The sequence below is a fragment of the Humulus lupulus genome, chromosome 4 (genome assembly GCF_963169125.1).
Source record: "Humulus lupulus chromosome 4, drHumLupu1.1, whole genome shotgun sequence".
NCBI classification, from domain to species: Eukaryota; Viridiplantae; Streptophyta; class Magnoliopsida; order Rosales; family Cannabaceae; genus Humulus; species Humulus lupulus.
The window spans coordinates 8246265-8259237 of NC_084796.1; the positions used below are offsets into that span (position 1 = coordinate 8246265).

Sequence of the window (12973 nt, forward strand, 5' to 3'; positions counted from 1 at the left end):
GGCACACATCTTCTGATAATCAAATCCGGACCTTGTTTAAATAAGAAAGGATCATCCCAGTAGTAGTTTTTCACGTCATGATAAAACTTTTTCAGTCTTTGCCCAACAAATTCCGGTGGCACTACGTTGGCTGCCAAATAATTCACATAATCCGCAAACCATGGCACCAAATCATCCTCCACTGCAAATAATTGTTCATCTGGGAAACTCTCATTAATCTCTCCTGCAGCAAGTTCCGACTTATCCCCCAACTCGAGTCTTGATAAGTGATCCGCCACCAAATTCTCTGTACCCTTCTTATCCCGAACCTCCATATCAAACTCTTGTAAAAGAAGCACCCAACGAATAAGTCTGGGTTTAGCATCTTTCTTAGCAATAAGATGCCTGATTGCGGAATGATCAGTATACACAATAACTTTGTTCCCCATCAAATACGGCCTGAATTTGTCGAATGCATAGACAATGGCAAGAAGCTCCTTCTCAGTGGTGGCATAATTCAACTGAGCGCCATTTAGTGTTCTGCTGGCATAATAAATAGTCCGAAATACTTTGTCAACACGCTGCCCCAGAACCGCACCCACTGCAAAATCACTTGCGTCGCACATTAACTCAAATGGCTGGTCCCAATCCGGTGAAATTACTATAGGTGCCGACACCAACTTCTGCTTTAGTATCCTGAAAGCTTCAAGACACTTCTCATCAAACTCAAATGGCACCCCATTCATCAACAATGCCGAGAGTGGCTTAGAAATCCTGGAGAAGTCCTTTATAAATCTTCTGTAAAACCCCGCATGACCAAGGAAACTTCTCACTCCCTTAACTGAAACTGGAGGCGGCAAATTCTCAATAGTAGCAATCTTAGCCCTATCGACCTCAATACCATTCTTAGACACCTTATGCCCAAGTACTATGCCTTCATTTACCATGAAATGGCATTTTTCCCAATTCAAGACTAGATTCGCCTCTTCACATCTTCTCAGCACAGCCTCCAAATTCATCAAACAATTGTCAAAAGAAGACCCCATCACAGAGAAATCATCCATAAAGATCTCAATACTCCGTTCCACCATATCAGAGAAGATAGCCATCATACATCGTTGAAAAGTGGCAGGGGCATTGCACAGACCAAACGGCATACGACGGAATGCAAAAGTACCATATGGGCAGGTGAAGGTCGTCTTTTCTTGATCCTCAGGAGCAATGGCTATTTGATGGTACCCTGAATAGCCATCCAGAAAGCAGTAATACTGATGTCCAGCCAATCTATCTAACATCTGATCAAGGAAAGGCAGTGGAAAGTGATCTTTTCTGGTTGCTTTATTCAATTTACGATAATCTATACAAATCCTCCAACCAGTTACGGTACGTGTCGGGATAAGTTCGTTATTGTCGTTTTTCACCACTGTAATCCCTCCTTTCTTAGGGACTACCTGAACTGGACTCACCCAACTACTGTCTGAAATAGGATAGATCACCCCAGCATCTAACCACTTTAAGATCTCCTTCCTTACCACCTCTTTCATTGCTGGATTCAATCGACGTTGTGCTTCAATAGAGGGCTTACTGTCATCTTCCATCAAGATCTTGTGCATAACTGTGGATGGACTTATCCCCTGAATATCTGCCAACGTCCATCCAATTGCCAACTTATGGGTTCTCAACACCCTTAATAATTTTTCCATCTCCTCATTAGAAAGAGAAGAAGACACAATAACTGGTAAAGTCTCCTTCTCACCCAGGAAAGCATATCGAAGATGTGCTGGCAATGATTTCAATTCCAACTCTGGAGGTCTCTGAACTGATGGTAATGGTCTCTCAGGTCCTTGGCCCAAATCTTCATATTTTCGATTATAAATTGGCCCTTTAGAATTCAACCACTGTACACACTCTTGGACCTCACTGTCTGACTCAGCATCTATATCTCCAATTGTCAAGCTCTTCTGAAGTGAATCCTCTGTAAGATTAATTTCAGCCACCGCTTTCTCTACCAGGTCAACTCTGAAACAGTTGTCATTGACATTTGCAAACTTTAAGGCCTTAAACACGTTGAATACCACTTCTTCGCCCTGAACTCGCAGTGTCAGCTCACCTTTCTGAACATCAATCAGAGCCTGCCCAGTAGCTAAAAATGGCCTGCCCAGAATGATTGGTACATCCATATCCTCCTCCATATCCAGAACTATGAAATCTGCCGGAAAAATGAATTTATCCACCTTCACAAGAACATCTTCAATAATTCCCCGTGGATGTTTTACCGATCGATCTGCTAACTGTAGAGTGACGGTTGTCGGTCTTGCCTCCCCCAAACCAAGTCTTCGGAATACAGACAAAGGCATCAGATTTATACTCGCCCCCAAATCACACAAAGCATGCTTACATTCAAATTTCCCAATTGTACACGGTATAGTAAAGCTCCCCGGATCTCTCAACTTTTGGGGCAACTTCCTCTGCAATATCGCACTGCACTCTTCAGTGAGCGCCACCGTCTCATACTCCTCCATCTTTCTTTTCTTTGACAGAATCTCTTTCATAAATTTGACATAACTAGGCATCTGCTCTAATGCCTCAGCAAAGGGAATATTGATGTGCAGCTTTTTGAATACCTCTAAAAACTTAGAAAACTGTTTATCAAGTGTAGTTTTTCTAAGCCTCTGAGGATATGGAACTTGAACTGGCTGACTATCAACAACGGGAGGACACTTGTTTGAACCCTGGGGGTCTTCAGTAACCCCATTCGCTTTATTATCTGATTTCTCACCGAACTCTTCATTCCGAACCACTGACTTTTGTACACTGGGCTGCTCCACTTGCTTACCATTCCTCAACGAAATTGCTTGACAGTTCTCTTTAGGATTTACCACGGTATTACTAGGCAAATTCCCTTGCGGTCTGTTATTAAGCAAGTTGGCTAACTGACCCACTTGTGTCTCAAGGTTTCGAATAGAGGATCTGGTCTCAGTCATGAATTGAGTCTGAGTATTAGTGAGGGTCAGCAAGGCTGCTTGCAGTTCATTAGGCTTTTCTGGTGGATCTCGCGGTCTAGGCTGGTGTGACGATGAGGCTTGATTCATAGGCTGTTGCGGCATGTGCTGCTGGTATGGCCCTTGAAACTGTGACTGTTGGCCCTGATTGTTTCTCCATGAGAAATTTGGGTGATTTCTCCACCCAGGATTATAAGTATTGGAGAACGGATTCTGATAAGGCCTCTGAAAATTACCAACTGCCTGTACCTGAGCCTGATTAACTGGCATATTACCACACATGTTGGCCGCTGTACACTGTTCATATAAATGAGGCCCTCCACATATTTCACACCCTGATTGCATCTGTATAGCCTGGGCTTGAGCTGAGATCTTGTTTTGTTGCAACTGCTTTGTCAATGAAGCAACCTGAGCCGTTAAAGCAGTTATAGCATCTAATTCATGTACCCCGGCTACTTTTCTCTGTGAAGTGTCTCGTTCGGCAGGCCACTGATAGTTGTTCATAGCCATCTCCTCTAACAATTCATATGCCTCATCAGCCCCTTTACTCATGAAAGCACCACCTGCTGCTGCATCTATTATAGTGCGAGTAGTACCGCAAAGCCCATTGTAAAAATTGTGGACTAACATCCACTTCTCTATACCGTGATGAGGGCATTTTCTGAGCAGGTCTTTGAATCTTTCCCATGCATCGTACAATGACTCTCCCTCATTCTGATAGAAGTTATTGATTTCTCCCCTCAACTTCGCAGCTTTTGCAGGAGGAAAGAACTTTGAGAGAAACTTCTGAGCTAGTTCCTCCCATGTGTTGATTGAGTTGGCCTGTAGAGAAATAAGCCAACTTTTTGCCCTGTCCCTTAGTGAAAAAGGGAACAATCTCAGCCTTATTGCATCATCGCTCACCCCATTAAACTTAAACGTTGCACATAGCTCAAGGAAATTCACTATGTGCAAGTTAGGATCCTCATTGGGGAGACCACCAAACTGAACAGAAGTCTGGACCATTTGTATCATCGCCGGCTTAATCTCAAAGTTATTGGCAGTAATAGTCGGCGGCCTAATGCACGAGTGCACTCCTGTGACAGCAGGGAGCACATAATCTCTTAATGCTCGCACATTTTGGTCCTGAGCGATATGATTCTGACCATCATTGTTGTTAACCCCGTCTCTTTGGTTGGCAGCCATTGATACTTCCAACCTCTTTTTCCTTCTGTTTTGTCTGCAGGATCTTTCGATTTCAGGATTAACAGGCACAAGATTTGCAGATCCTTCACGTCGCATACAAAAGATTCACCTATTAAAACAGAATGCGACAACTTGGATTAGTTCAAATAATAAAAACAGCCAAATTAGAATAAAAATTAACTATTTTGATATTAATAGAATATCAAATCCCCGGCAACGGCGCCAAAAACTTGTTGCGAATTTTTACCACTGCGCAAGTATACGCAATCGAATAAACAAGTAATAGTAGTGGAAATAGATTATCGTTCCGTCAGGGAATTGATCTAATAATTACCAATAGCAAACTTTTATTTCTATTTGACTAATGAAATTTTAATGACAATTAACAATGATCAATAAACTAAGAAAGCACAATTTAATTAACGAAATTTAATATGAGCGAAAGATTAGAGTATTCTAATTTCATCAACCTTCAATTCTATTCAATCAATAATACAACTAATATATTTCTGTGATCTATGGTTATAGCAAGTTTACTAATGACAATTCTATTCTCTCTCAAGATATAAAATATTCAGTTTACCTGCGAATTTTCTACATGTCTGTGATAAATTCTACACATAAACCGCATTAAGAACAAAAACCTAATTGCTACACAAACCAATTTGATACTTTCATTCTAAATTGACATCTATGTCTATTGTCTAAAGCTATTCCAATTCTCACTTTTCAGATATTGAATTAAAACCAATAATCATGCAACAGATGGCCAATCAATTACAAGCATTAAACATAAGAACAATAGATAACCATAAATTCAAAGATTCATAGAAATTGCATTAAAGACGAATAGAATATCCAGTGACTACATTAAAATACTCTAAATAAGAATTTAGTTCATAATATTAAACTTCATCATCCAATCTAAAATTCAAAAGCATAAAAATAAACACAAACGAAATAAACGCGAATTCTTCTCTGTTCCTTTTCCTTTTCCGTCAGAATGCTTCCTTTCTCTGTACCTCCCTATCTTCTTTTTATTCTTCTTACCAAAATCCCAAAAACCTACGAATTTCCATAATACTTTCCAAAAATACCCTCGTGCCGATATATCGCATAGATGAGGCGATATATCGCCTGGTGAATTTTCTCGATAAAAACGCGAGTTTCTGATGTCGTTTCTGCAAAGCCAAAATTTGGAATTCCTTCTTATGCCGATATATCGCCCAAGAAAGGCGATATATCGCCTATACCATATTTCCAAAGATTAGCCAATTTTCGGCTACTAAAACAAACAGTTAACCAAATTCTCGAACAAATCAGAATTATAACGACAAACTGCACAAGTTCACCAAACATGTTAAATAGAAACTTTCTCTTGAGAAAAACAACCAAATCAATCTGAAAATGTTATAAATAAACGTACATTTTGTACGCTTATCAATTTCCTCGGTTTTGAAATTGCAAGGTCTACTGATGGTTTGGTTCTTTCACAGAGAAAATACACTCTCCAGCTCCTTCAAGATAGTGGATTCATAGGCAGCAAACCTTGTAAAACACCAATGGATCCAAGACTCAAATTCGATGACCAACAAGGAGAGTTATTGACTGATCCTTCTTCCTACAGACAGCTTGTTGGCAAATTTCTATATCTTACATTATCAAGACCAGACATCACCTTTGCAGTACATACATTAAGCCAATTTATGTCTGCTCCTCGAACTCCTCACATGCAAGCTGCACATCATCTCCTCAGATATCTCAAAGGAACACCTGGTCAAGGCTTGCTCTACTCAAGTTCTTCTTCTTTACACTTAAAGGGATTCTCAGATTCTGACTGGGCTTCTTGCCCAATGTCAAGACGATCTACAACTGGTTTTTGCATATTTCTAGGAGATTGCTTAATCTCCTGGAAAACCAAGAAGCAGCCCACAATTTCTCGAAGTTCAGCTGAAGCTGAATATCGTGCATTAGCTGCAACAGGAAGTGAGATCACTTGGATACAATATCTTCTAGATGATTTTCACATCTCACATTCTCAACCTGCCTTTATTTATTGTGACAATCAATCAGCTATACATATAGCTAACAACCCGGCATTTCACGAACGTACGAAGCATATTGAATTGGACTGCCATTTCATTCGAGAAAAGATCACACAGTCCAAAATCAGATTAAGTCCGGTACCAAGTTCTCTACAACTAGCTGATGCCTTCACCAAGCCACTCCCATCAACACTTTTATCTTCTCACATAGTCAAGATGTCAGTATATGATCTATACCGTCCATCTTGAGGGGAGGCTAATAAGATTTCTAGTTAGTCAGTTAGTTATTTCTTAGTTTTCTTTCTGTTAGTTCTTTTTTTTACTTGTATTTACAGTTGGTTCTTTGTATTGTTACGTTGTTGTAGTCTGTTAGAGTATGTTTGTTAGAGTTTGTTAGTTTTCAGTTGTAGTCCTTGTCTTTAGTTAGTTGTCCCTGTTTTGTCTATATATACCGTGAGCTCGAGTTCTTTTGTAAGTCTTCACATTTTTAATACAAAGCTTCAAGCATTTTGTTCATTCTCTGTTTTCAACACTCAAAATTCAATTCCGTGTTAAAAATTAAAACTGGGTACCCCTTGGGGCACGCCCCAAGACATAGACTTTGCAACTTATATACACTCTATGAAGAGTGTTCCAATTCCATGTGAGACTTTTCCCATATAACACACAACTCAATTGTTTCAATTTTTTAAATAATTCATAATAAGTTCTAACACACAAATATATATATATATATATATATTATTAAAGTCATTTTTACATAGCACATATATTTGGGAGAGGATTTGTTCTTTTGTATTTATTATTTACAAATTCGATTTTTGGTGAAATGACTACATGTGTTAACTTAACAAATATATTAAACATTTTATTCATTATCTTACCACTTTGAATAGTAATAGTATTACCCCATAAATTGTAGAAACCTTCACCTTCTTTCATTATATGGATAACACCCTCTATAACGTCATATCTAGATTTTTTAGGGATATATCAGGTGTTAGGTTCTCCCGAAAATTCCAGAATGATCTCCTGTGATTCAAATAAATTAGAGGAAACAAGTGAGTGAACTACGAGTGTAGGATACGAACAATAGGGGGTTTGGGAGGAATGTGCCCCCTGAAACTAAGCTGGGAATGAAGGACGGACATACTTAAATCATTTTGTCTATTGAAGCATGAAATTCAGCTTAATCAATATTTTATATATTTGAAAAGATCTAAATTCTAATTATAAAAATATACTTTGAACACTTATTTGCGTCCTTGGTTACACATTAAGTTGACTCAATTAACCATACATTTTTTTAAACAAGTATTTATAGACACAAATTAAAAAAAAAAAAAAAATTATTCTAAGTTTTCTATGTTCTCCTCATAGAAAATAAGTTTTTTTTTCACTTCTTATAATTAGTTCTGTCTTTATGCATGCAAAGCGCAGATTTGAGTCTCTTGCTTCTGCCTCTTCTTCCTTCTTAATTTAATGAAGCACATCATTTCATGTTTATTTTATGTTAATTTATAAAAAAGAAACTCTTGGCCAAAAATTTACGCCTTATAATCCATGGTAAAAAAAAATTAGGGCTTATTTGGCCAAAAATTTAGGCCTTATAATCCATGTAATCCATGATGGTTTAGAATAGCTTTAGTGGTTATGAAATGAAATTTTGATTATTTGGTATTTGATTCTTATTTTTTTTAATTAAATAATAATAATATTTTATAATATTTAAATTTATATTAATATAATTATTAAATATCTAGTTTTGTATTATATATTATTATAATAATAATATTTTATAACATTTGAATTTGAATTTAAATTTGAATTTATATTAATATAATTATTATACATGTAATGATATTTTTAATATTTTAGTTAATATTAAATATTAATATAATAATGATACTTTTTAATATTTGAATTTATATTAATATAATTAATAAATATTTATATTTAGTTAGTTTTAAAAATATATTCCGTTAAATATTTAGAATATTCCGTTAAACTTAATAAAACAAATTGTTAAAATCAAGAATTTTCGTTATCTCCACACTTTTTATATAAAAGAGATATACACTGTAAATAATTAAATTTAGAAAAATAAATATGATAAAAAAATATTGAACTAATGACATTAAATGATATAATCGTGTATGTGAAAAATATATAAATTAATCTTATAAAATGATATACTATGAAGTATGGAAAAAAAAACATAAATAAAATAAATATGTGAAAAAATTATATTGAACTAAGGATATTATAATTAATAAAGACAAAAATGCGTCAAATTACTATAACTTACAAAATTTTTAGTGTAATAATTATTTTATTTCATTTTATTAAATGACTTTTTATTTTATTTCACAAACTAATATTTGCATGAGAGTCACTTTGCAACAAACTCTTGTTCATACAAACAGGAGTGTTAGCAACACTATTTTTTGAAATTTTTATAATTAATATGTAAATATTATTTAAATATTTTTTTTGACAAAATTTAAATATGATATTTTAAAATATTATAAATTATCAACCGAATCTAAATATATTAAACAAAGACATTGAGAATGTGAAAGAGGTGCCACAAATGAGGTGAAATTTTATAAACTAACTATAAATAAATAAATAACGGCCACTTTTTCTTTTCAAGAGTGCAAATCCAGGGGACAACAAAAAAAGCAGAAATGAATCCCACAATGTACAAAACGATATGCTTTTTTTTTTTATTATATATATGTATAAAAATGTTTAATAATTATAAATGAATGATTGACTAATAATCAAATAAACATCATTTACCATGGGATTTGTTGCTTTTGGAAAGCCTGAGCATAAAATGGCTGCAAATGGGTCATAATCTTGGGAGTTTTCAATGTAATATTGTAAACTTTTTCTTGATTAGTAAATATATGTTTGAAATTATGTTGAGAAAAATCTACCCCAAATTGACTTCTAAGAAGATCTTTTGATTCTTTTTCTAATGGAACAAGCAAGGAATTTTCATCAAGTTTTATTTTTATTTATATCTAGTCAAAACAAGTGTGGAAAGAATGAATAATTCACTATTTATTGTGCTGATAAAGTGGTCCAATTAGTTTATAAAAAACAAAAAAAGTGGTCCAAATTTGAAACCGTAAAATCATGAAAAACTATCAAAACATAATATTAATTTAGAAATGGGAAAAACAAGAACCCTACTTCTTAATTCTTTTTTTGAAGAGTAAATACTATTTTAGATCTTGTGTTTTGCAAAAATTATCAATTGGATCCTATATTTTGTTAAATTCAAACCTTGCGTTTTGCAAAATATAACAAAATAGTACTTTATACCTAATTTTAGTAAAAAAAAATTAATTATAAGATCAATTATCAAGTCGTTAGTGATGCGATGAGTTAGGAGAAGCAATGAAATTGATCGAGGAGCTGAAAATGAAAGATTATATTTGAAATTTTTTTGACCAAAATTGAGTATAAGGTACTATTTTATTCTATTTTGTAAAACATAGGGTCTGAATTGTCATTTAACAAAACAAATAATCCAATCAATAATTTTTACAAAACATAGAATTACCATTTTTTAAAAGGTCAACCTTACTTCTTGAATTGATTGCATAAAAAAGGATTGAGTAATTTTTTTTTTTTTTACTTTCAATCATTATAAAATTTGTGACTTGAAAGAATACTATGTATATTTATGTCATTACCAAAAGTCTATTATGATTAAAAGTATTAGTTACAAAAATTATAAATAAATTTTATCATTATGTATAATAAGTTACAAACAATTTCTTTTTGTTATGATTAAAAATGATATTTGGTTAAAAAATTATGTTGTGATTAAAATATGGGTTTATGCCTTTTTAGACCTTGTGTTCTGGCTCATTACCTGTGTTGGACCCTGTGTTTTGATAAATTACTTTTTAGACCCCGTGTTTTCTAAAATAATTCAAATAGATCCATAAACCCGATTTTGATCAAAATTTTTTGAACTAAAATCACAAATAATTCATCAAACTAACAACTCAGAAAAAAATACAGTCATTCTGCCTAAGAACTGTGTTGTTATATTTAATTTTTTGTTCATCAAAATCAGGTTTAGGGACCTATTTGAACAATTTATAAAATACAGGGTCCAAAAAATAATTTATCAAAATATAAAATCTAAACAGATAATGAGTCAAAAGACAGGGTCTAAAGAGGTATAATGTGATAGTCAGAATCCTGTGATCCGTAAGGGGAAAAACCAGGTAAGCTGTGCAATCCCACACCGCCTGGAGAAGGTCAAGTGTGATGATTCTAAGACTGTGTAGGTATGGGACTACACGGTTGAAGATGGCTTAAATTGATTGATGGATACTACCTATATCAACAAGATGCATCTTCTTTTCGGTAGCCCATCACTTGAGAACTCCAAAGTTAAGCGTGCTTGACCTGGAGTAATCTCAAGATGGGTGACCTCCTGGGAAGTTTTCCCAGGAAGCATGCGAGTGAGGACAAAGCACGCTGGAAAGACTCGTGTTGGTTTGTAGGGTCAGTCATCATTCCAGAACCATAGTGACGTGAGGCATTACATATAAACCCTTAAAAGATTATATATCTATTTTTCCTAGCGGCTATTAGAGTTATAGGCTGAAAATTAAAAGAAATATAAAGATGTCCATGAAAGCTGCATGTGATTTTTTTTAAAACAATGATGTCATTTTGTGATTTCCTTAGCCTATTAGGTTTTAATATATTCCTTAAAGAAAAATAACAGTACATCATACAAATAAATTAAGGAAGAAATTTTTCTAGTAAAAATTTGGAGTGTTCAAAAAATACCAAATTTAAGTTAATTAGAAACTATCCAATCCAATTCAATGATTAGAAAATCTAAAATATGTACTTGTGCGAGTTAAATGCATTTTTACTTACAAAAGTAACCAAGTTAATCCAATCAGCATTTATTTATTTATATATTTAAAAAAAATTATAAATATATATAAACGAATTTAATATTTAAAATATTTAAAAATAGAAATATTAATATTGTAAAAAATTAATATATGATATTTTTAAATGATTATATTGTTGAAAAGTTATGTGTTTGTTTTATATATATATTAGATACAAGCAGCATATAATACACGTTTACTTAATTTTATTTATAAATTTATTAATTATTTTTATTAAATTTATATAATTCTCATATAAATTTCAAATAAATAGACAATATTATATATAAAATAAAAACATAAACATATTAAAAGAAAACTTAAACCAAAATATTATTTATGATTTTTTTTATAAAAAAAAATATATAATTTGATAACCTTTTAGATTACAAATTACCCTATTTAAGGTACAAAATATTCATGATATTATTCAAAATACACTTGTTATGTAGTTACATAGTCATATTATTTATATACACATGCACGACACCTATATATATAAAATATTTGTAATATTTATTGTTATTCAATATGAATATATATTTATATAAGTTAGATCAAATTAAAAGACAATATTATATAATTCTCATATAAATTTCAAATAAATAGACAATATTATATATAAAATAAAAACATAAACATATTAAAAGAAAAATTAAACCACAATATTATTTATGATTTTTTTTATAAAAAAAAATATATAATTTGATAACCTTTTAGATTACAAATTACCCTATTTAAGGTACAAAATATTCATGATATTATTCAAAATACACTTGTTATGTAGTTACATAGTCATATTATTTATATACACATGCACGACACCTATATATATAAAATATTTGTAATATTTATTGTTATTCAATTTGAATATATATTTATATAAGTTAGATCAAATTAAAAGAAAACATCTTTTTAAATATAAATGTATATTTTTTAATAAAAAGTAAGATTATGTATTATATATTATATTGTTATAATGATATTTTATAATATTTAAATTTATATTAATATAATTATTAAATATTTAGTCTTGTATTATATATTATTATAATAATGATATTTTATAACATTTGAATTTGAATTTAAATTTATATTAATATAATTAATAGATATCTATTTTAATTAGTTTTAAATGTATATTTTATTAAATATTTAGAATATTTTATTAAAGTTAATAAAACAAACTGTTGAAACAAAAAATTTCCGTTATGTACACATTTTTTTATATAATTTTATTGTTGGAGATTTAAGCATTAAGTAGCTTGATGTTTAATGTTATGTGCAATTGTAATTTATATATTTGTTATTGGATATATAATTTTAAAAAGAATATTTTATTTCAATATTTACGTGATTTATTGATTATGAGGAAACAAATATGTTTTTTAGTAAAAATTAATAAATAATTTAATATTAAAAAGTTTACACTAAAATAATTAATTAAATTCACACTATTGCAAATTAAATTTAAGTTGTTATGCGGATTGTATTAGATCTAAAATTCTTACTTAATGCTGATCAAATAAATTATGAGTAAAATATTATGGACTAGATATATCCCTAGTCAAAATGAATTATTTATTCGCAAAGAGTACGGATACTCTTGCAAATGAAATATAAACTAAAAAAAAAGGAAGAGTACGATACTCTTACTTAATGCCCAAACTGTCATGCATGCTACCTAAAAAAATACTAATTATATAAATGAGAATAAGAAATCCAAAAACTCTAAAAATAAAATCAAAACTTTTATTGTGTTAATGTGTATCATCCTCACAAACCACATCAAAAAGATACGATGAAATTTAAAAGAGAATGT

The 12973-nt window shown here is 31.8% G+C and overlaps 1 protein-coding gene and 1 non-coding gene across 2 annotated transcripts; one reads left to right on the forward strand and one right to left on the reverse strand.

Annotated features, from left to right (window-relative positions):
• Positions 1-2358: 2358 nt before the first annotated feature.
• On the reverse strand, positions 2359-4262 carry LOC133831856 (uncharacterized). The gene is made up of 4 exons (XM_062262264.1): positions 3007-4262; positions 2667-2889; positions 2462-2591; positions 2359-2372 (listed from the first exon to the last, which is right to left on the reverse strand). The coding sequence occupies exons 1-4, from the start codon at positions 4260-4262 to the stop codon at positions 2359-2361; spliced, it is 1623 nt and encodes a 540-aa protein (XP_062118248.1).
• On the forward strand, positions 3622-3728 carry LOC133833189 (small nucleolar RNA R71). The gene has a single exon (XR_009892584.1). It is a non-coding gene; the product is annotated as a small nucleolar RNA R71 (small nucleolar RNA).
• Positions 4263-12973: the final 8711 nt, after the last annotated feature.